The 24858-nt window shown below is 46.7% G+C and overlaps 1 protein-coding gene and 1 non-coding gene across 4 annotated transcripts in view; one reads left to right on the plus strand and one right to left on the minus strand.

Annotated features, from left to right (window-relative positions):
- The window catches only part of IRF2 (interferon regulatory factor 2), a 66220-nt gene that overhangs the window by 20157 nt on the left and 21205 nt on the right, over positions 1 to 24858 (plus strand). For all 3 annotated transcript variants that reach the window (XM_023220948.2, XM_023220947.2, XM_023220951.1), the window contains exons 2-6: positions 3327 to 3418; positions 13075 to 13174; positions 13934 to 14110; positions 14429 to 14475; positions 24363 to 24480. In XM_023220948.2, coding sequence (XP_023076716.1) covers positions 3327 to 3418; positions 13075 to 13174; positions 13934 to 14110; positions 14429 to 14475; positions 24363 to 24480 — 534 coding nt within the window. The remainder of the gene's footprint in view (positions 1 to 3326; positions 3419 to 13074; positions 13175 to 13933; positions 14111 to 14428; positions 14476 to 24362; positions 24481 to 24858) is intronic.
- LOC111548526 lies at positions 422 to 505 on the minus strand. The gene has a single exon (XR_002733452.1). It is a non-coding gene; the product is annotated as a small nucleolar RNA SNORD79 (small nucleolar RNA).

Consider the following 24858-nt stretch of genomic DNA (forward strand, 5'->3'; position numbering starts at 1 on the left):
CTGGTTCTTAGGAACCTGGGAAGGCACTTCAGCACAATGCCTGGGGGCCATTTGAAACGACAAAGTCACCAACAAAAAGCACAAGGATGCAAAATGTCGCACTCCATAGCCTGTGAAAAGGATACTTGTTTGCCACAGGAGAGCAAGAGCAGGAAGGCAGAGTGTGGCCTCGTCCGGCCTCAGCTGGGAACACATGCGTCAGACGACTTGAATTCAGCACACGTCCGCGAGTGACCACAAACGCACCAAGTATTGATTTGGGCGTTGCGGAGATGTTTTAGTGAGTAGGCAAATTCACAGATACAGAATCTGCGAACAGCGTGGATCGAATGCGTCTTCACACACAGGCTTTAGTTTTAAAGACAGAAAGTTGGGTTTGTTGTCTTGGTGCTTTGCTTTACCTGACAATTGACTTTTCAACTACTGTTTCCATTTCAAACTGATCTTCATTGTCTTTCAGAGAGATTCTCGTCTGTGTGAACTTTGAAAGCCATCACTAACATGACAACAGGAACCACCGTGGGCTGGTGGGGGCACCTGAGAGGATCCATACCATATGGCTTTTTGAACTATTTCAGATGGGACTTCCTCCCCCGCCCAACTGGGTTATTTGTGAGAAAGATAATGGAGGAGATCTGATATTATTCTGAGTACTAGCTGGAAGCAGGGCCATTCCACACTCTGCTCATGTTTCCATATTGCTAGGCTCAGGCTCAGCTGCAGTGCCAGGGCCCACACACAGCGCTTCTGCACATCAGGCTGTCAGGGGAACTGGCATCTGTTGCTCTCTCCTCATGACCACTGTACCTACCCCTATCCTGAACTACTCTTCCCTCTACTTTCTTGACTGCTCTGGATTTAGTGGTCTCCAGTCTGTGTCTTGAGGTCTTTTCCAGAGGGAGGATCAGGCTGGGCTGGCAGTCACCACCCTGGAGGGCAGAGCTCTTGCAGGGTGAGGCTCTGAGGGGTCGCCAGTGCACTCCTCTGTGCACAGCTTTCCCCAGCGCTCCTCAGACTTTTCTGAAACTCTTTATCTTCTTGTACCCAGGAGTCTTCGTGGAGCGTGGCACCTCCCTTCTTTCCAGTGTTCTGTTAGATCGGGAGTTCCTAGACGATAGGGAATGTCGTCTTTCCCCGTTCCTGGAGCATCATTCTCAATACATGATCTTTGAATGAGTGAGTGAACAAATGAATGAATGGAACAAATGAATGAATGAGACCAAGAGCAGCAGTATCTGCAACGCCTTGCGGCCATTCCATGTCCTTGTGAAATATCTCTAAGGTTCCTGTTTGTGTCTCAAAGATTGGTGGCTGGAGCCTACATATGAGTCGATGAGGCCAACCTCTGACGGCACCTCACCTAGGCTGTCAGAGCGATCTTCAGAGCTGGCCTGGGCCTTGTCGTGAGTGTTCCCTGTGTGGAAGGCAACATTTGGGCTTTGTAGGACTCGTGAAAGACCTAGAAGAGGGCAGAACATGGGAGCTCACATCTGTAATCTCAGCACTTTGGGAGGCCAAGGTGGGAGAATTGCTTGAGCCCAGGAGTTAAGACCCCATCTCTACAAAAATTTAAAAATAATTAGCTGGGCGTGGTGGCTCACACCTGTGGTCCCAGCTACTCGGGAGGCTGAGGTGGGAAAATTGCTTGAACCCAGGAGGTTGAGGCCGCAGTGAGCCGTGATCATGCCACTGCACTCCTATCCGGGTGACGGAGTGAGACCCAGCCTCCAGAACAAAAGAAGGTGATGCTCTTCCTATGTAGAACTTAAATTTGGTTAGGAAGAGAGAGTGGAGTGTACACGGCTGAGAAGCGTGTAGGTAAAGCACGGGATAAGATGAAAGACTTCACTTAAAACAACTTCCCCAAAGCAGTGTTTGATTTTTCAGAGGAGCAGTGTACGATTAGTGAGTATCGTAGGAGCTGGAGGCAGAGGCACTGCCTTAGGCGGCAGTGGTCTGTGAAGCCCTTGTGGAGGAGGAGGCTGGGTCTTAGAGGGCAGATAAGGACCTGCAAGGCCAGGGAATGAAGAGCAGAGGGCATGGGATGAGCATGGAGCAGGAGGTGTCTGCAGCATTCAGTGGGCCCGACTGCGGGAGGCGTACAAGGAAGGAAAAGGCTGTGGACTCCTGCAGACCCAGTGAGGCCGCGGGGGGTCATGGGAGGATGCCTGTATCTCTGGCATGTTCAGGGCACAGGGAATAGAGGAGAGAGGAAGCTCGTGGCAAGCTGGAAAGGAGAGTAATTGAGACATCAGCCCAAAGGCCAATGAATAGAATTTTCCGAGCTCAGTTTTGGAGGAAATGAACCAAAGAAGGAAGGGACGCATCAGGATTGAGAAGAGGATTACAGTGTCACGCTGTCTGTGAGGTCCTGTAGAATGGAGGCTTGCACCGGAACCGTCTTCGCTTTTGGACCCCAGATTAGAAGTGAATGCAGGCATAGATAGGGTGAAGATGGGTGGGGGACAGTGTGGAAGGCACTTTGTTAGCGATTCCCCTCTGGATCTGTTCCGATGGACAAGGGAAGTCCATCTCAGAAAGGCATCTGGAAGCAGCGGGGGGCATTGTGTGGACTGGCGGAGGAATGGTGGTCAGACTAGGAAAATGATTTTCAAAGGGAAAGTAAGTTAAAGGAAAAGGGGGTGATGTCAGGTCAGAGGGGAGGCTGGCATTGAAGAAAGACACTTGGGTGAGAGATTGCACTTGGGTAAAAGCAAAAGCAAAGGAGATACCTGTGCAGGGTGCCAGGGGCTCTGGAAGTAAAGTCGGGAGGGACGGGTAGTTGGTGGAAAACTTTGGGAAAGCCAAATTAACTGATTCCTTTCGAGCTTTAAATGTTAATATTGGCGGTTGAAAGCGTTTGTATAACCTACATTCTCAAAAGGAATGGCTTGACTATCAGTGCTTTCCCACAACTGCTTTGCTCTGCCCACCCCTGGCTCTTGGAAGGATAATCCCCAAAGGCGTTGAGGCCTCCGAGCAACTGAAGCCTCAAAATACGGCCAGGGTAGTGGCGATAAAGCCCCCCTCTAGGCAGAGTCCCGGGGAGGAGTGCCGGTCCTCGTCTCCAATGTCCATAGGACCTTCCCAGTGGAGGGCAGGCCTGGACCATCCTGCGTCCCTAGACAGCCTCCTGGCCAGCACGAGGGCTGGGCTTGCACAGGTGGCTCTAGGACACAGCCCCTGAGTACACCAACCCCCCAGTTCCCCAGTCCCCACCCCCAGGAAAGGAGAGAAGGAGAGGGTCAGGCGGGGTGTAGAACTCTGCAGCGCAGACACTACGTTGAGTGGCACCAACGCCTGACGCTGTGTTTCTCTCCCGCAAGGCACCATGCCGGTGGAAAGGATGCGCATGCGCCCGTGGCTGGAGGAGCAGATAAACTCCAACACGATCCCAGGGCTCAAGTGGCTTAACAAGGTGAGTGGATCAGAGTGGGTGTATGCGTGAGAGAGGTCCTGGCTGAAACACGCCCAAGCGGACTGCCGAAAGTAAAATTGTTTGTATTCAAAATCTTAGGCTCATTCATGACAAAAAACAGCCAATGCGAAATGATCATAAAACATCAAGTTACCATCTCAAAGGCTTTTTTTCTTTTAGAGACAGGGTCTCACTATATTGCCTGTGCTGGAGTGCAGTGGTGCAATCGCGACTCACTGCAGCCTCGACCTCTTGGGTTCGAGTCATCCTCCCACCTCAGCCTCCAGAGTAGCTGGAACTACAGGTAAACGCCACCACACCTGGCTGATTTTTGTTTTTTTTTTTTTTTGTAGAGCTGAGGTCTCACCATGTTGCCCAGGATGTCTTGAACTCCTGGGCTGAAGTTATCTTCCCACCTCAGCCTCCCAAAGTGTGGGGATTACAGGCATGAGCCACTGAACCCGGTCGCAAAAGGATTTGTATCCTCTCCGACTATAGCCTCAGCCTGGAGTCTCCAGTGTCTGCTCACCTTTGCTGTCTTGGCTGACTGCCTATGGAAGGCTCCTTGCTGTGTTGTTCTTTGAAAATTCTTACCCTCTTCCTTCTCCAAATTCCTGTTTTTGCCTCTCCTGGCCTTTTAGGACTAGAGGACATGGGAGCTCCAGGGTTTTATATTAGGAATGGAGCATTTCCTTTTCCATGTTCTCTATTTAAAGAAAGCTTGTTTTTGTCTTTAAGAAAAAGCCTTCTTTTTAGCTCTTAATGAAGCCCTATCTGTGTGCCCACCTTTCCTAAGAAAGCAGCCAATCATTTACAACCTGCCCCTTCCATGCACGAACACTCCCTTCCTTTGTTAACCTAAAAACTCTTAATTTGGCGGGGCGCGGTGGCTCAACCCTGTAATCCCAGCACTTTGGGAGGCCGAGACGGGCGGATCACAAGGTCAGGAGATCGAGACCATCCTGGCTAACACGGTGAAACCCCGTCTCTACTAAAAAATACAAAAAAAAAAAAACTAGCTGGGCGAGGTGGCGGGCGCCTGTAGTCCCAGCTACTCGGGAGGCTGAGGCAGGAGGATGGCGTAAACCTGGGAGGCGGAGCTTGCAGTGAGCCGAGATCCGGCCACTGCACTCCAGCCTGGGCGACAGAGCGAGACCCCGCCTCGAAAAAAAAAAAAAAAAAAAAAAAAAAAGCTCTTAATTTAATTGATCCTAGCTATTAGGGGTGAATCAGAAAGAGATAATGTAGGTAAAAATGAAAAACTTCTAGAACTATATAATCTAGAAAAGCAACTAAATATATATCATACCTTCTTTAAGGAGGCCCAGGAGAGAAGTTCCTCTCCTACCAGGAACAGTTCTGAGTAAATGCCTCTTCCCTCTTCCCCACGCCCTCCCCTTTTCTTTTTTAATCTTAAGGACACAATGAATAATTTAGCTGGCCAGGCTTTATCTTTGTATCAGGTGCAAGAGCTTAGAGCCAGATTGCAGTTTGTAGCTTGCTTCCAACAAGGGAACAGGATATTGCAGTATAATTTTTTTTAACTAATATCATTCCTGGCCTTATTGGGTCTTTTCAGATATCTTTTAAATCTTATTTCTTTTTGCCCTTTTCCTTTTATCCACTTATTTTGATTTTCCTTTTTTTTTTTTCTTTAGACAAGGTTTAAAGGTCTGTCGCCTAGGCTGGAGTGCAGTGGCACGCTCTCAGCTCACTGTAACCTCTGCCTCCGGGCTCAAGCAGTCCTCCCACCTTTGTCTCCCAAGTAGCTGGGACCACAGGTGCACTCCTGGATAATTTTTGTATTTTTTTTTTGGAGAGATGGGGTTTCAGTATGTTGCCCAGACTGGTCTGGAACTCCAGGACTCAAGTGATCTGCCCCACCTTGGCCTTCCAAAGTGCTGGGATTACAGGCATGAGCCACAGTGCCCAGCCTTATTTTGAATTTAATGTTACTGTGTTGAATAGCTCTATTTGAGCCTTTCTGAAACAAGGTGGGGCACTAAGTAAATAGAAATGAAGAAAACATATGCTTATTCCCTGTGGCCTGTCACATATCTCAAGGTCTTAACGCAAACAATGTATTTTTCTAGAGTTGCTCTATCTATAGTGTTTTAGATTTACATATGTAATCAGCTTCTTCCAAAGAAACAAACAAGAAATGGAGGTGCTCCTTGGTCAGCTCAGTTAGCAGGGGTGCCATGGAGGTATAAGGAAGTGGGGACCAGAGTAAAGGGGAGCTGGAGAGCCAGGGTAGCAAATGACACTAAATGAAAGCTGACGAGTACTCAGCACTTACTGTTTGCCAGGCACCCTTCTAAGCAAGCTGCATGCATTAACTCACCTTCTGCCACCATGGGGTAGGTACAGTTAATATTTTCCATTTTACAGACAAGGAAACCGAGGCACAGAGAGGTTAGGTAGGACTCTGTTTTGAGGAACAGGTAGCATCACTGTTTGATGTGGAGTGGAAGAGGAAAGCATATGCTCCTGTGTTCTAAAGAGAAGTAAGTTGTCTGGTTTTGCTTTTCCTTTTTTAAAAATACCTGCACCCGTTTTGGTTGGCTTGATGCAGTGGAGAACAGACAGTGTCTCACACCAATCGTGTTGAGCAGGTGCCTGGTATGTTGACCTCTGTGATTGGCTTAGACTAACCATTAGTCCCTTCTTGGTGCGGTAGTGGGTGGAACTGTGGCTCCCCGAGAAGATATGTCCACATCCTCACCCCCAGAACCTGTGGATGTCACCTCATTTGGAAAAAGGGTTTTTGCAGATATAGTGAAGGACCTTGACATGAGATCATCCTGGGTTTTCTGGGTGGGCCCTAACTCCAATGAGGAGTGCCTTTATAACACACAGAAGAGGAGAAGGCACACGCAGAGGAGAGGGGCGTGTGAGGACTGAGGCAGAGACTGGAAATAGGCAGCCACAGCCGAAGGACTCCAAGAAGAGGCGAGGAAGGAATCTTCCCAGAGCCTTTGAAAGGAGTGAGCCCTGGCTGGGCACGGTGGCTCACGCCTGTAATCCCAGCACTTTGGGAGGCCGAGGTGGGCAGATCACTTGAGATCAGGAGTTTGAGACCAGCCTGGCCGACATGAAGATGTCATGAGATGAAACTCCATCTCTACAAACACAAAAATTAGCTGGGTGTGGTAGGGGGTGCATATAATCCCACTTACTTGGGAGTCTGAGGCAAGAGAATCGCTTGAACCCAGGAGGTTGAGGTTGCAGTGAGCTGAGATTGTGCCACTGCACTCCAACCTGGGCAACAGAGCAAGACTCCATCTCAAAAATAAATAAATAAATAAATAAAAGGAGTGGGCCCTGCAGACACCTGGCCTTCAGGACTGTGACGGAATACATTTCTGCTGCTCTAAGTCACCCATTTTGTGTAATTTTTCATGACAGTCTTAGGAGATTGATGCACCCTCTAAGGGTCACCTCCTTACTGGGACTCTCGGTTGAGATGCCTTCTCTTCCATCTATGTTGTCCATGTTTTTCTGATACAGGACCAGAAGGCAAATGGATTTCTCTTTGTGCAAATGAACACTTGGTCCCTTTCAGGCAGCCCTTACCTGCTGAGCGTCACTCATCTGACTCTTGGCTCGAGAGTTCTCTTCCCGAGGCATGGAAGGAAAGGAGACCTCTGTGTCATCTCACTGGGTTCCTCTGCTAGAGCTGGACATGAGCCAGGTTGATGAAGGGCGTGCCCATGGCTGCCGGCCCGTGCCACCTCTCAGCACCACCCTGGCACAGAGGCCAAGGCCTGCACTGTGGCCCTGAGGCCCTGTCAAGCTGCATCCTGCTGAGGCCTAGCCAGAGTGGGCACGTGTGCTGCTCGTGCACATGGGCACTGCCATCACTGTCACTGCAGACCTCGGCTGGGGTCAGGATCTCTTCGCTCCATACCTATACTACAGGGCATCTTTTTATAGGTTTCCGCTAACTTAGGCTTGTTGGCATTCATCCGTCCATATACATACTTAACTGAGAGCCTAATGTTCTTCCCTCCCATTCACAAGCATTCTGCCTGGAAATCCTTGTTTGTATTTTGAGTGGTTTGAGGTCATTCCAAGATCTCTTTTGCCACTGAAGACTGTTGTGACTCTTAGAAAACACTGTTCCTGGGGCTGTGGGACTCACTTCTGCTTCAGTCGGCATTCAGGATGTGTTCGTGTTTATCGTGAAGTGCTCCAGGCTGGAAGCCCCATGCACTGGTGCCTTGGCCGTCTTTATCATGTCTGCGTGCTCAGGGCCAGGCCTAGTGCCTGGTAAGTGGGAGGCCCTCTGTCAAAATTGTTCTGGGAATACGCAGATGAATGTCGTGGTCTTGAAGGGGAGCAATGTTGGTGGTATTTTTGTTCTGTTAAGATAATCAGATTTATGGACACTGGGTTGGCAGTTGTCACATGGCTCTCAGAAAGTCCGTTCAACCTACTCCATTTTCAGTAAGAGAGAAAGAGCTGGTTCGTTAGTGCCCTAAGTTTGTTTCCATCCCCTGTTGTCTTAGTCTGTTCCCTGTTGCTTATAACAGAATACCTGACTCTGGATAGTTTATAAAGAAAAGGAATTTATTTCTTACAGTTATGGAGGCTGAGAAGTCCAAGGTTGTGGGGCTGCATCTGGTTGAGGGCCTTTTTGCTGGTGGGGACCCTCTGCAGAGTCCTGAGGCAGTGCAGGATATCACCTGGTGCGGGGGACGAGTGTGCTGACACAGGTCTCCCTTCCTCTTAAAAAGCCACAGTCCTACCCCCATGACAACCCATTAATCCATTAATCCCTGAATGGATTAATCCATTCATGAGGGCAGGGCCCTCATGACTCAATCACCTCTTAAAGGCCTCACCTCTCAGTACTGCCACTTTGAGGATTAAATGTCAATATAAGTTTCATAGGGGGCAGATATTCAAAGCATAGCACCTGCTTTAATAAGTCTTGAAGGAGGGTGGGAATGGAATGGGTCCCTTGGATTCCCCTGAAGGAACAGCGAGGAAATTTGGAAAAGTGCATTATAAGCAGCTTATGAATGAGGCCTTGGCTGGGGCCACTTGCCTTTGGTTATGGGTATTTGCAAATGTGCATAGCATGTTTGAGTAGCCCAATGACCAAAAAAAAAATAGGATAGCAAATTTTCATATGCCTGCATCTAGATGTATGAATATTTTGCCTTATCTTTGTGTGTATGTGTGTGTGTGTGTGTATCTGTGTGTATCTGTGTGGCATTTGAAAGCAACTCCCTGACAGTGTACGTTGTAAGACATAAGGACGTTTTCTTATATATCCACAATATACCGTTGTTAATTGGACAAAGTTAATACTGTTTAATATCATCACTGCTCCATTCATATTCAAAATGCCTTGAGTATTCCCAAATAATCTTGTTACAGTTGATTTGTTCAAATCAGAATTCAGAGACTGTCCACAGGCTGTGTTTCATGTTTGTGACTCTAAGTCTCTGCTGACTGTGGGCAGTAACCTCTGTTTTTTTCCTTCTTGCCATTGACTTGTTGAGACCAGGTTAGTTTTGGGTTTGTCCACGTGCTTGCTTGGGGTTCCCTGGGCCATTTCTTGAGGAAGGAAGGAGGCAGCCACATCCGGGGTCCCGGTTTCTCTCCCAGCTCCGTGTGACCCCACCACTGGTGGGGTTATTGATTTCTTATTTCCTGTGGGAGATCCTCCTGGATCCATGCACTAAGGCAGGGGAATCATCAGACCTTTCCCTTTTTTCACTTTGAAAGTAGACTTGTGTTTGTGTAAACATCAGGCTGTCTCTGACTGAGGTAAGGAGTCCAAACAAAAATAGCACAGTAATTGGAACAGCTTGCAAATGCTGCAGGGAAGAAGAGGCAGAGGAGATAACAGAACTAGTTTCCATGTGGGGCCAAGGAACATTTTTGTTCTACATTGCTCAAGATAATCTCAGATGCTTTTCTGAAGTCAAGCAGCGCTCATCTCTCCTGCCTTCCTTCAGATGGGCAGAGTTCTGCACACACGTACAAATCGTAGGCCCTGGCACGGGGCGTCTATCCATGCACGGTGTGTACCACCACATGTGCAGGACTGCTCACTCGGGGATGGGACACCTGGCACATACTGACGTCATAGGGTCTACACACACATAGCAACACCGTCATGTCCCATGGAACACACAGCTTGTGACCAGAATGTTTGCTGGTCAGAATCTCTTTCAGTTTTAAGATGAATCTTGCTTTCTCTTACCTTTTCATATGGTCTTCTTCAAGAAAAGAATCTGTGATATGATTTTAAAGATATTTCTGATAAGTGTATTAGTCTTTTCTTTTTTTTTCCTGAAATATAAAAACTAGTTAAAAGTGACATGTAGTTTAAAAAATATGCAGCCATCACCACTGTCCAGTTACAGAACGTTTTGTCCCTCCAAAAGGAAATGCTATATCCATTAAGCAGTCACTTCCCATTTCCCTCCCCGCTAGCTTGTGGCAACCACTAATCTCCTCTGTCTCTATGAATTTGCCTTTTCTGGATATTTCATGTAAATGGAATCATTCAATATTTGGCGTTTTGTGTCTGGCTTCTTTCACCCAGCATAATGTTTTCAAGGTTCATCCATGTGGTAGCATGTGTCAATACTCGATTCCTTTTTGTGGCTGAATAATATTCCATTGTATGGATATACCACATTTTGTTTGCCCATTCATGAGCTGATGGACACTCGGGTTGTTTCTATCTTTTGGCTTTTGTGAGTAGTGCTGCTATGAGCATTTGTGTAAGTTTTGGTTTGAATGTTGGCTTAGAATTCTTTGGGTGTATATCCGGGTGTAAAATTACTGGGTCATCAGGTCATTCTGTGTTTCACTTTCTTGAGAAATGGCCAAACCTTTTCTCAAGGGTTGTGCACCGTTTTGCATTCGCACAGCGATGTATGAGGATTCCAGTTTCTCCACATCCTCACCAATGTTTGTTATTTGTGTATCTGTTTTTGGAGACATGTCTATGGGTTAGTCTGTTTCGTGTTGCCATAAAGGACAACCTGGGGCTGGGTAATTTATAAAGAAAAGAGGTTTCTTTGGATCAGGGTTCTAGGCTGTACAAGAAGCATGACCTTGGCATCTGCCTCTGATAAGGCCTCAGGATGGGAGACAAAGGGCATTACATGGCAAGAGAGGGAGGAAGAGAGAAAGGTGCAGGCGCCAGGCTCTTTTGAATAATCAGCTCTCACAGGAGCTAATGGAGCGAGAGCTTACTCATTACCACAAGAGCGACACCAAGCCATTCATGAGGGATCCTGCCCCATGACCCAAACACCGCCCACCAGGCCTCACCTCCAACACTAGCGATCACATTTTAACGCAAGATTTCGAGGGGACAAACATCCAAACTCTTCCAGTCTACTCAGGCCTGTCACACATTTCAAGAGGATCCATAGTGGGTAATTGCTAGGTTCGGTCAGCGCTTTTGTCGTTGCATGACTTTTGCGGTTTCTGTGGGACTAGGTTTGGTTGTGTGTGTGTGTATGTGTATGCATGCATGCATGCAGATGCTTAAAAAGATCTACTTTATTGGTATCAATTTTGTGTCTTGCAAGTTAGATTTCAGATTGTGTCACCCTAGAACTCCTTTGATCTAGAAAAAAGTGCAACAGCAAATTCTTAAGAATCTTGATGTTTAAGCATAAAGCTTTAGATTCTGGGCGTGCACTTCAGGAAAAGTTCTTCCACTGAAATCAGTTTTCACTTGTATTCATTTTCATGTGAACATCAATAAACGGCATTAAGTGATTTTGCTGTTGATTTTCATCTACATTAAAGCATCAAATGTCACTCAGCCCCTTTCTGATCACCGTCCTTTTGAAATTGGCCAACCTGAAGCCCTCTCTGTGGATGATACAGAATGAACACCAAGGAATTTATGAAAAAGTCTCACTTTCAGTTCTCCTTTAATAACTGACTGTTTAGAAGATGGTAGAATTTTCCTTTTAACAGGTTTTGGGAAACTCTTCAATGTTCTGAAATAGTCTTAGTCCTGGCTTTGTGATTGGTTCTGTGGAGAGGTGCTGAGTCTCTTTGGGGACAGCTGGAACCTTTCTGCGTGTCACTGTGTGAGACCGGAGAGGTGGAAACTCCCTGCTGACATTTCCTCTCCTTCCTCAGCGTCTAGTGCGGGGACCCGCATACCTGGCAATTATCAGAACTGCCTTGAGAGTTTAAAAGAGTACAGTCTCCTGGGCTTTAATCCACAGAATCCAGGTCTCAACCAGTCTGTCATAGGACAGGGACTCTTCCAAATATAAAAGCTGCGAGATAATGAGTGGGTGATTAAGTAATAGTATATGGAGTTGCATGACCTGGGGTTTGAACTTAGACACTTATTACCCTGCAAGTTCCTTGACCAAATAGTTAAAATCTGCTTCTTGGTTTCCTCAGCTGTAAAATGGAAATTGTAACATATACCTCGCTCAGGAGGCTGTAGGAGGAAAACAAAACTGAGGTCCATGTGGATGTGTAGGCAGATGCACAGTGCCAGTGGGACCTTAGTACCTGCCGCTACCGCCACAGGAGCTGCTTGGGCCAGGTTCCTCATCTGTAGCTTCATTAAGAATACGGCTTTCTTAGTAAACCATGCGTTTCCAGTTTCCAATCATTTGTTTTTCAGGGTTGCTTGAGGCAGTTTTGAATTACAAACCTCAGTTACATTGAGAGAGATGTAGAGATAGTCTGATATAAGGATTGTACTGAGAGATGTTTCTCCAGAAAATGTGTCATCTCATAACCTCTACCTCTTTGTTTGCACTTCTTGCTATTTCCTGAGGCAGTGGACCCACAGGGATTCCAACATTACTTTCTATTTCTGTTGGATGCATAAGCAAATGGAGATACTTGGTTTCTGTGACAGTGGCCCAGATATACCCGACCTCTCTGTAGCAGCATCAAGGGTTTTGGAAAGTTGTCTCATTTTTAATTTACCTAAGATAGCTGGAGTTACTATTTACCAAACGATGAGAATAAATTATAAGAATAAGCATTAGAAGTTTCAGTAGGTGGCCATTTTTCTGTGTTTTTATAAAAAGAGGCACAGGGCCGGGTGTGGTGGCTCACACCTGTAATCCCAGCAGTTTGGAAGCCTGAGGCGGGCAGATCACTTGAGGTCAGGAGTTTGAGACCAGTCTGGCCAGCATGGTGAAACCCTGTCTCTACTAAAAATACAAAAATTGACCAGGTGTAGTGACGCATGCCAGTAATCCTACCTACTCAGGAGGCTGAGGTGGGAGAATCTCTTGAACCCGGGAGATGGAGGTTGTAGTGGGCCAATATTGTGCCATTGCACTCCAGCCTGGGCAACAGAGCGAGACTGTCTCCAAAAAGAAAATTACAAAACAGAAAAGAGGCACAAATAATGGAACACACTGGCATATCCCAAATCATCACCTCTGACCTTGGAAAACATTCCTGCTCTGCAAGACTTCATGGGACTGACTGTCACTTGGGGGAGGCTATCAGGATTTGGGATCCAGCGGGGGAAGTGAGTTTGGTTTACAGTAGATTTTCTTGTCAACAGTCAACACATTCAGTGATGCTTGGTGGGGAATCTTGCCGGCTAGACCTTCACAACCTTTTGCAGTGGTGGGTCAAAACCCATAACTGCAGTTCTTCTTTACCCTTTTTTTTTTTTCCTTCAGGAAAAGAAGATTTTTCAGATCCCCTGGATGCATGCGGCTCGACATGGGTGGGACGTGGAAAAAGATGCACCACTCTTTAGAAACTGGGCAATCCATACAGGTACTAAACCTCCCTGCGGCATTTATAGAGGCAGGCACGCTTGCTTAGTTTTGTGTTCATTACACATAAAATATCCTGGCTTATGACCTCATGAAGATGGCTGTGAAAAACCTGTGACTTGTCCGTAGGCACATCCAGGACACATGGGGTGCAAACTGCAGCCGTCAGAAGTAATACTGCCCTCATCTCATAGACTCTTAGTCCTTCAGTTTCCTATAAATGTGGTATTCTAAGAAGTTCCCTAGGTGTTACCAGGGAATAGAAACTCATTTGTTCTGATGCTATAAACTTTGATCAAATTTATTTCCCCCACAAAAGGTAGTCAGAAATACATTTATTTATTACGACATTTACGTAGGGAGCTATTTACAGGAATGGACTCTATTGGAGCGTCAGATGAAAAAGAGGCACTCAGGTCCCCTCTGCCTGTTGACTTTGCAGCCTCTCAGTCTTCTGTATTTTTCTTACGCTGGTGCTCCATTCTTCCAGCATTTATAGTTTCCTCAAGCTGTTCAGTAGAACCAGGGTGACCAGCTTGTCCCAGTTTGCCTGGAACTGTTCAGGTTTTAAAAACAAAATTCCCACATCCCCAGAACCTTCTCACCCCCAGGCACACCAGGACGATTGGCCACTAGAGGTATAGCCTGGAGTGAAAAGGTTTCCTCGTACTGCCTGACCAGCAATACTGTGTTTCCAGAAATGTCTTCTTCCGTATCTAATGTTTTCTCTCTTTTTCTTAATCTTTGTCTCTTTTGTTAGGAAAGCATCAACCAGGAGTAGATAAACCTGATCCCAAAACATGGAAGGCGAATTTCAGATGTGCCATGAATTCCTTGCCTGATATTGAAGAAGTCAAGGATAAAAGCATAAAGAAAGGAAACAATGCCTTCAGGGTCTACCGAATGCTGCCCCTATCGGAGCGGCCTTCTAAGAAAGGTAAAGGCATTTACAGACCAAAACAAGATCACTCAATTTATGTCATCGTGCCTTCGTGATCTCTTCATTTCTACATCTGCAGTCACTTGGCAGGTAAAATAGCCTGTTCATGCTGTGGGGGATCATTCCGCCCCTACCTGGCTTGGAAACAAGACTCTCAATTCACCAAAGGCAGTAAAAGATACATGTGGAATTTTGATCATGTACAGAGTAAAGCAACAGGTTCATTGAGAGTTTCAGAAAGAATTTAATTTGAGGGAAATGTTTCTCTGGAGGCCCTTCATGAATTAATCCAAAACTACATTTTTGTTGCCACAGGAAAGAAACCAAAGACAGAAAAAGAAGACAAAGTTAAGCACATCAAGGTAATCTTGGGTGTTTCAGAGAGAAAGCCAAAGTTGGGTTTCTATTAATGACTCATACTCTGCCTCGTAAAGACGAGTCACAGGACCTCTGCGGAATGTGTCATCTTTCTTCCTTTGCTTGTGTCTTCTGTGCTTTACATGTTTGCTCTTCGGCATGTATCCACTTGCAGTCACAGGTACACAGGGCCCTGCCTCATCCCGTTTCCCTGGGAAATTTATGAATGAAGTCACAGAGTCTCACAGTGCTCGGCAGGCTGAGGCCTCCATCTGGCCACCACGGCCGTTGCCAGCGGTCATTCTGTGCCAGCTAAGCTCCACAACAGCTTGTGGCTCATACTATTAAGCATCTTTTCAGGCTATTAAATATCCTTTAGTGTGTATTGAATGTTCTATCCCTCTATAAAATGTATGAACGGTATGTTGCAGACATCCGTCACGGGCGCTTCGGTGGGGGACACGGTGGTTAGCTTCAGCCCTCCATCAGCACAGCTCTCAGTGACTGCCTTCTGCCCCCTGCATCTCTCGCACCCCACAAGGGTTTCCCGTGGGATGTGCGTGTGTGTGTGAGTTCTCACGAGGCTGTGTGGTCTGAAGTCCCCTGCAGTCTGAGGATCTCTGTGCACAGATGAGGTGGCCCTTGTTAAATAGTGAGAGAAGAGCCGAATATGCCCCGCAAAACTGGAGACAAGCCTCAGTGGCTGAGCAGAGAGCAGACACTGCGGCCACAGACGCAGCGATCTCAGAGAGATTGGCTAGCTCGCTGGCCTCCCTTTGCCGACGAAGAAATTTAGGCAGCATATTTTTGCAGTGATACTTTCAGTTTCACTTTCACTATTTTTTATTTTTAACTAAATTTAAATATTGCACTATATTAAAGGCCTATTGTGCTTTAACTTTTCATTGTGGAAAGATTTTATGCACATAGAAAGGAGACAAATGAGTAAAATTTACTCCATAGGCCATCATTCAGATTAATTTTAACCTTAATCAGCTCCTGGCCAGTTTTGCTTCATCAATAGCTCTTCCCGTTTCCTGACTTCTAACATGAAATTGCAGCCCTTCAACCATTTTTGACTTACAAAAATAATTTGTTTATTTATTTATTTATTTTCTTTTTTAATTGAGACAGTTTTACTCTGTTGGCACAGGCTGGAGTGCAGTGGTGCGATCTTGCCTCACTGCAACCTCTGCCTCGCGGGTTCAAGCGATTCTCCTGCCTCAGCCTCCTGAGTAGCTGGGACTACAAACGCATGCCACCACGCCTGGCTATGCGTTTTTGTATTTTTTAGTAGAGATGGAGTTTCACCATGTTGGCCAGGCTGGTCTTGAACCTCTGACCTTAAACGATTCTCCCACCTCAGCCTCCCAAAGTGTTGGGAATACAGGCAGGAGCCACGGCACTCGGCCCAAAAACAATTCTTTATAGTTCAGCTTAATATAATGTTTGAAGCAAATTCCAAACCTCATAGCATTTCTTTCATAATAGTTCAGTATATATATTTAAAAGATAAGTGCTCTGTAAAAATACCATGATGTCATTATTGTACCTGAAATAGTGCACGGTAATTTCTCAATATCAGTGAATATCCAGCCAGTGTTCAGAGTTTCAGTTGTTTCATACATGTTATAACTTTCGTGTGGTTTGTTTACTTAAATTAAGACCCATATAAAATTCACATGTGATTTTTGAATGTCTTTTAAGTATTTTTTAAGTATATATGTTTCTCCTATATTACCTCTTAAAGTATATATATATATTTTTTTGCCAGTGAGCAAACCTAGTTGTTAGCCATATCATTTCTCACAGTTCTTTTTTTTTTTTTTGAGACAAGGTCTTACTCGGTCACCCAGGTTGGAGTGCAGTGACGCGATCATGGTTCACCGCAGCCCCAACATCCCGGGCTCAGGTGATCCTCCTGCCTCAGCCTCGCTCTAGTAGTCGGGTCTACAGGTGTGTGCCACTAAGCATGGATAATTAAAAAAATTTTTTTTATAGAGGTGAGGTCTCACTCTGTTGCCCAGGCTGGTCTCAAACTCCTGGCCTCAAGTGATCCTCTTGCTTTGGCTTCCCAAAATGTTGGAATTACAAGTGTGAGCCTGGCCGAGTTAGTATTTTTAAGGCCTAGATTTTGATTCCTGTTATTAGTCACAAAAGTATACCTTTCTCACAAATGTGTGAGAATTTGCTACAATTTCAAGTGTGACTGAATCGTATTTACTACTGTTTTCCCATCATCTAGCTCAGTGTCTGGCCCAGAACAGATCACTAATACGTATTTGATAACTGAATAGATGCATCAGCGTTTGTTGACTAAATAGATGCATAAATAAGTAGGATATGTGGGGTGGGAGTGAGGGGTTTTCCATTAGGATGCAGATTTAATTTCTGAATCACAGTTAATGAAGAAATAAGAATGGAGTAACAGATGTTGCCTTTTCAGCACACGTTGCTCACATGTATCCACTGTGTTCCATCGAATGCCAGATGCCAATGATGCTAAGATGCACTGTTGTTTTGCGTATCTCTTAGAAAAATTGCTTCCATTGAAACCATGACACAGAATGGATTGAAAGGCATGTCCTCTTTTCAGGGATGTGGCAATGCGAGGAAAGTACATCTTAGCAGTTCATGCCATGTGGTGGTGCCGTTCGTCCGGGATCTCTACAGCCGCATCGGCACTGGCAGTGTCTTCACATGGCCCTAAAATGAGCAAGTTGTGGAAGGCACAGTCCTAGGTGGGCTTGACCATCCTGGCCCAGGGAAGTAAGGGAGAGATCCCCTTAGGTGCAGCCATGTGGGTCAAGAGCCACCTTAGCCAAGTGTGTTTCATGAAATCCTTGTGCCATGAGGATATGATTCATACCTGAAACTTTTCTTTTGAAAGGACCTGATTCCTTCAGCAGAAGGCAGGTGATTCATTAGGCGTAAACACAGCCTAACTTTGGAATTTCGAGCTACTTGCATTGTGCTTTACAGTAAAGCAGGGAAGCTCAGAGGAGGCCAGTGGGCTTCCCGAGTTCTGTGCCTCCTGGCTGTTCAAGCCATCGTGTGGACTCTGTCTCTGTAGAGAGTTTGAAAAGTGAACTCCCCAGGGCGTCTGGAAGTGGGAAGTCAGAGGACAATTACTAGCTATTAATATATTACCTTTTAATTGTATATCAGAACATCCAAGGACTGAGTTAATAGACCCTGTGCAAATATACTAAACCTACTTAGTCCATCCAAATATGTAACTGGATACACTAAGCAGGTTTCTTCTACTGAGGAAATCTGTCTTTCATGTGGTAACTAGGTATGAAAATTTGCTGTTGAAGCAAGCTCTTCCCAATCTTCCATTCAAGTTGAAGTTTTAATTAGCAAACAGCGTTTACAACACATAGGCCAAGTGTTAGAATTTTCTTGGGGTCACTCATGATTCATCTCCATGCTGTATGTCCCCCAACAAATAGTCTCCCCGAGACTGGAAGACCCAAGGCCCAGTGGCCATGTGGTATGTGCAGAAACGGCCTCAGCATCCTCTGACATTTCCTTTTGTGAGCATATCCCTGCATACTCAGTGAGCCATGTTTTCCTTGAGCTAAGCCCCACCTGTGCGGCAGTAACTGGATATCTAAGGAAGTGAAAACAAGAAAAACAGCTGGGTACAGTGGTACATGCCTGTAGTCCCAGCTGCTCAGGAGGCTGAGGTGTAGGAGGATGGCTTGAGCCCAGGAGTTCGAGGCTGCAGTGAACCATGATTGCACCACTGCACTCCAGCCCGGGCAACAGAGCAGGACCCCTTCCCCACCTCAGAAAAGAAAGAAAAACAATAGTGAGAAATCCTGGATTCTACATCATCGGTGCATGCATATGCTTCAGAAAATATCATAGATCGGTTTGCTCTGTGAGACTTCACACAAGGCCAAGAGCAATAAGGATAGAAGTAGTTAAAACAGAGGGGGGCTCGTTGATATTTTTGAGCTGATTCCAAGTTCCCAGCTATGATTATTGTCTCATTGAGTTCTCCCTGTGACGGGCAGGTTGTTTCCCTTGTAGACATTTAGGAAATGGATGCACAGAGAAGCTGATTGATTTTCCCAAGGCTGCATTGCTTTACAGAGCTGATATTCGAATCCAGGTTTGTCCACCGGGTGCCTGGTAGCCTTTGGGGCCTAAGCCAGGCCTTGAGGGGTGGACAGGGTCAAACCATGGTCCTTCCCCCACACTAGGGGCATGAGGAATGAAGGCCTGGAGATTAGAGTTGGTTTGTCTTTCCTGGATGAGACAGGAAACTGGCTTAGTTAGAGCAGAGGTTTGTGTGAGGGGAGAATGGGAAATACAGGCGTGTAGGTGAGGCGAATAGAAATGGGTACTTCCTGCTTCGGACGGTTGTTTGCGGCTGAAACATACGTGCCTTGAAACTGCAAAGTGCTTCCAGATCAAAGTGTTAGTGTTATGAAGGAGACAGAATTGGGAAGGGCTGCCAAAATCGCTGGGAAAAGATTAGGCCTGGTCTGTATTCGTTCTGAGTGCAGACCTATGGGTGGAAGTTATAGAAAAGCAGATAGGGGTTCAGCTGCTCTTTCTCATAGAGTTGTTGGCTCTCACAGTGACATGAGCTGGATGAAGACACGGCACACTCCCTGGCAGGGCTGCTCCTGCAGTGATCCCTTCACTGGTTGGAAGAGGTCTTCAGTTTTTAAATTTTAATCAAATGAAAACACACGCCAGCAACTCACTTGAAAAACAGATAAGATGAGAGATGCCCTGGGTGAAGCGGGTTATCAGGCTTATTCTGCCTGCCCGGGATCCTCCCTTCCCATGTGGTGGCTCAGAACGGGACCTCCGAGCCCAATGTGAAAAGCTTGAGGGACAGTTTTATGGGATGAGACACAGTTGAACTCCTTGGAGCACACTTAGAGCAGGAGGGAACTGGTTATATAAGGGAGGCCTTTCTCACCGGGGTAGGAAGGAGTTGGGGGGGCGGAGACACTGCTGTGGAAAGTCAGTAGCTGGTGCTGCTGGCATGGAGGGAGGAGACGTTTCTCCAGAAAGTGGAAGAGGGTATGGAGGATGCAGATAAGAGCGGCCTAAAGAGGAGGCCCCTGCGTCTTGCACCTTCAGAAGGGAGTGTTGGGAATGGAGGTCGTTTTGTGGAGAGGGTGTTTCGCTTTGGACGTGCTGCCTTTGAAGTGACAGAGAGCCCTGAAAGTAAATGCCAGCTAGAAAGTTGGAGAGCATAGCACTTGAGTGAGTGCCCAATGGGCAGATGTGTGGTCATGTACTTGAGAATGGCGTTGGTAGCTTTGGAAACTGATGGCTTCTCCAAGAGAGAAGCTGTGTGAGATGCAGACAAAGGCCTGCAGAGAAGAGGCAGAGAAAAGTGAGCTAAGGAAAAAAGTCAAGAGGGAAGCTGCAGTGAGAGAAGGGAGGAAGACAATGACGATGGCCTCATTCCAAGGAAGGAGCGGAAGGAAGGTGGTTCTGGGACCGGGCAGGAGGCCCCAGCCTGTCTTACGAGAGCTTCTGTTCTCAGTGGCATTGCAGCCTTTGTGCTGGGTGTGTGCACTCGCCAGGGTCCAGTTCCCTGTCCTACTTGTGAAGTCCAGCTCTCAGCCTACACATTCTGTTAGCAGAGACCTAGAGATGCCCTTAAATTTGATGTTCTTAAATCTGGCTTCAAAGAGATTGGCTTTGCACAGATGAATTAGAGCATTTTGGAAGGTGGGAGGTGGGCTGGAGGCCCATTGAACAGGGCTTCAGGGACAAGGTGCATTAGCACAGGGTTGAGCCAGCATAGGCTTGGAGCAGAGGGGAATCCCTCTGCTGTCCTCTAACTCTGGTCCATCCCCAAGCCCATTGAGCTTGTGTAGCTTCAAGACCAGCTAAAGGTGTATTATTTTACAGGTCTAAAGAAGCGTGCTCCTGCCCCTGAACTCTCTCTTGTGCCAGTTTGCTTTTGCTTAAAATCCCTTAAACCATAGACCAAACCTTGGATTCTGTAATTATAGCAAAGGTTCTTGAGCGTCAGTGTTTGGCGGAGTTCATGCCCCCATGTAGACCAAACCTTGGATTCTATAGTTAGAGCAAAAGTTTTGAACATAAATGTTTGGCGGCGTTTATGCACCGTGGAGGGGTCTGGACCCAAGCAGGGTCTTCTTTTTTCTTTTTTCTTTTTTTTTTTTATTTTATCTTTGGAGTAAGTTGAGAAAATTAAAAGTCAAGAAAGCTATGGGTTACTTGATTTTCAGAAGAGCCTCTATCTAAAGTGAGAAAGGGAGCAGAAAGAGGAGACATGAATCTTGGCCAGGATTCACCAGGCCAGGTTATGGTACAGCAAAGCAGGAGGCAGTTGAGCCAGGGCAGGAGTGGGGCATCGGGGGTCCAGGAGAGGCTGCGGGTGAAGGCTGTTCAGGGGCTGCAGGATCTCTATGTTCATTTTACATAGAGAACTCCACACCCCTTTTCTTCATTTGAGATCCTTGGATTTTTAATATAGCTTAGATTTAGATGTTTCTACTTCCAATCATTTCAAAAATTTTGACCCAGTTTAGTGAAGATTCTTCTCTCCTGGGCCTATCCTGCACCCTGGATGGAGGCGTTTCGGGAGGTGCTGGCTCCATTTTACTGTGCCATTGACTGTACTGTCTGTCCAGAATGACAGTATCAGTGAGATGATGGCTTTGAAATGATGGTTTCTTTTGACGTGGGGTGAAGGGAGTAACACAGTGTTTGGAATAGGTTCTCCCAGCCTCCATCGGTGGAATATATGATGCCATTATAGAAGTGGTCAGTGCAGGATACAGGGTAAGAATGGAGGGAGTAGAAGGCCAGGTGCGGTGGCTCACGCCTATCATCCCAGCACTTTGGGAGGCCGAGGCTGGCGGATCACCTAAGGTCAGGAATTCGAGACCAGCCTGGCCAATGTGGTGAAACCCCATCTCTACTAAAAATACAAAAAAATTAGCCAGACATGGTGGCAGGCAACTGTAACCCCAGCTACTTGGGAGGCTGAGGCAGGAGAATCTCTTGAACCCGGGAGGTGGAGGTTGCAGCGAGCCACGATCGCACCATTGCACTCCAGCCCGGGTGACAGTGTGACTCCTGTCTCAAAAAAAAGAAAAAAAGAAAAAAGTATGGAGAGAGTAGAATAGTGTTCAAAAGCGTGTCTCAGTCTCCACTGGAACTAGGGCAGGATACAAGGGCTTCTTAAGACAGAAAGCTCCTGGAATTGAACCATATTTTATGACCAGAGACAGAGTTCAGTTCCAGTGTCTCTGCAGGCTAAAAGTAGCGTGATCTTGGAAAATTAATTTAGACTCTGAGTCATGGTTTTCTCAAGTGATAAAAGTATCACTTGTCACTCATTAAACTGTAGATCATGTGTAACATTTAGAGGTCTTCAATGGAGAAAACAGAATTAATTTAGCTTTTTAAATATATGCAAGCCTGACTGCCTCATTAGTTTTATAAGAAACCTAGAAACAGAATGAGTAAAAAAATAAGGTCAGACAGCAAAGGAAACCCATACAAATGAGCAGTTCTCTGGTCACTTCTTCAGAGGCCTGTGCTTAGTTCTTTTTGAGGGAGTTGAAGAAATGGAGGTGGAAGAGTGAAAGGTGGGGCATGACTCGGGGGAGGGAAACTGACCAGGGTCATTGAGGACGCCATTGAGAAAGGAGGCTGCCGTTGGAGAGGTGGAGAATTGCAGCAGTGTCAGTCCAGGTGGCCATGGAGGGACAGCACGGTCCATCAGAGGTCAGACTATGGGGCCGGGAGAAGGAATTTGAGAAAAGGCCGTTGGATTTAGGAGAGCAGAGTTTTGTCGGTGACCTTTGGTAATGGTGAGTACTTATTTACTAATAGGTGCTATGTACGTAGTTAGCTCATTTAATCTTCACCTTATCCCTATGACGTGAGTCCTATTACTGTCCTCAGTTTACAACTGTCCGCGGTGCCCTAGGGTGGCTTACAGAGGTTCAATAAGGAGCCGCAGCTAGTGAGGAGGGGAGGTGCCAGGCTTTGCCCCAGGCCCTTCTGATTCCAAAGCCTGAGCTCTCAAGACCCGCTGGGAGCTTGATTCTGGAGGTGGAGGGGAAGCAAGACCGCAGGAACTAATGGGGGCCCAGGTGGAGAGGCCGAGTCCGGAAAGGCAGACAGGGGGTCGGAAGTTTGGCTGTGAAGGAAGGGAAACCTGCTGACTCACCCACGTCACAGACAAGGGTTTTTTTTTTTTTTTTCCAGAAAGGGCAGGCTTTTTTTTTTTTCCCTTAAGAATCAGGCTCTCACTTTGTCACCCAGGCTGGAGTGCAGTGACATCATCATAGCTCACTGCATCCTCGAACTCCTGGGCTTAAGAGATCCTCCCAGCACTGCAGTTTCCCAAGTATCCGGGACAAGAGGCATGCACCACCACACCCGGCTAATGTTTTTATTTTTTGTAGAGACAGGGTCTTGCTATGTTGCCCTGGCTGGTCTCCAACTGCTGGGCTGAAACAATCCTCCAGCCTCAGCCTCCCAAAGTGCTGAGATTCCAGGGTGAGCCACCGTGCTTGACCCAAGAAGGGGCAGATATCTTATTTAGAACTTGTAAGAGAAGAGATGCGAGATGCTGGGGGAGGAAGGAGTAGAAATCGTGCCCGGTACAGATGGATGTTCTGGGCCTGCCCTTACGTTGGACCTTCGGAACGTCTGGTAAACCAGGCAGCGTATCGTTTATTTGAAAACCGAGCTATACAGTGAAGCGATGCCTTTGAAGTCATGTTATTAAGGTGGGAGTTTGCCAGGTGGGATTATGAAGGAGGAGGTTATTTCCCCTCCTTCCGTTAGTGACTTTTTGAGGATTTTGGGAGGATTGATTCCAGCTAGTGTATAAATAAACGGATGAGAACACCCACCATGTTTCAGAGCCGACCACTGTTGACTTTTCCAAACACAGTCACATCTACTTGCATGATCCTCTGCTTCCAGTCCTGTGCTCCTTCTGCTCTCCACCCTCCTCTTCCGCTTTGGATTCCTTGGGTGTTGTCCTGTGTGGCTTTTGTCTGACTTGATTGCTATCGTAGCAGCAGATGCAAGCTTACCTTGAGAGCTGAACGGCAACAGGCACCTCAGGGCTGGCTTTTGCAGAGCTGTTTAGTACAAGGGAATGGAGGGTTCTGGTGCACTTAAAAAAAGCACACATTTAGAGCTCCAATAAGGGAAAGGAATTTGTTCTCATTATTGCATTAGTGTGCGCGTGCAGAATTCTTGGGCTGGATGGGATATTCAGCCACCTGAAGGGCAGTTATGTAAAGCCCATGGTATGGGGTTGCCTGGCTGGACTCAGGCCAGGGTACGGCCCTTGTGATCAGCCAACCATCCAGTGCAGGGCCTCAGGTGGCCAGAGGCCGTGGCAAAACTTATCTGCAGAGAATTCATCTACAGCTTCCCCTAGGCTCCTGTTCTTGGGCCAGTCATTGAGGCAGAGCTTTCCCTAAGAAATAACTATGAAAGAGGTGGCCTGATTCCTCCCTTAGGAGAAAGCCAGGCATTGATTCTTTTGAGCACTCCCTCAGAGGAGGAGAATGTGGAATCCACACAGTGCGGCATTTTACAGAGACAGTGATGCAGCTCTGCGTAGCCCCAAAGCTGTTGTCTGCAGGTGGAAGCATTTCCTAAAGGCGAGCCAGATGGGCCGGTACCGTTTCCTTGAAGGAAAATGGAAGGAGCTGAATACCCAGCAGTGTACCCTGTGCAGAAATGTGCTTTAAAACAGGCCAGCTTAAAGAAGCAGGGAATGAATGTATCGGCAGCTGAACATGAATGACCCTAGCATTAAAGAAAGTAGGCCGAGGGTAGAATTTCAGCTAAGAGAAGGGAGGGGAAAGGAAGTGTTCTCAATTCTTTTTTCTTTTCTTCTTCCTAGCAAGAACCAGTTGAGTCATCTCTGGGGCTTAGTAATGGAGTAAGTGATATTTCTCCTGAGTATGCGGTCCTGACTTCAGCTATAAAAAATGAAGTGGATAGTACGGTGAACATCATAGGTAAACTGTTTTGACATCTCATTTTTTATACATACGAGCAGCCCCCTGGGGCCTAAAATTTGTAAAACAGTGAACTTCAAATAACAGTCAGTGGGAGGAGGTCTTGGAATCATCTCAGAATGCAAGTTCCAGCCCCCGGATTTCAAGGCTGAGAAACGAAGGCTTTTGAGGATCAGATAAAGAACTTAGACGGGTCAATCTCCGTGGAAGAAGGCTGGGCTGACCTCCCAGGAGAAACGGTTGTTTCCCGGCGGCTCGTGGCTAGCGATCCCAGTCTTTCACGATTTGGTTCACGTGGACAAAAGAGTATTTATTTCACTCGGGACCCAAGGAGAGGGAAGATGGTCCTCACAAGTCCTCTCAGCAGCTGCTTCCTGG

The sequence above is a fragment of the Piliocolobus tephrosceles genome, chromosome 3, assembly GCF_002776525.5.
Source record: "Piliocolobus tephrosceles isolate RC106 chromosome 3, ASM277652v3, whole genome shotgun sequence".
NCBI classification, from domain to species: domain Eukaryota; kingdom Metazoa; phylum Chordata; class Mammalia; order Primates; family Cercopithecidae; genus Piliocolobus; species Piliocolobus tephrosceles.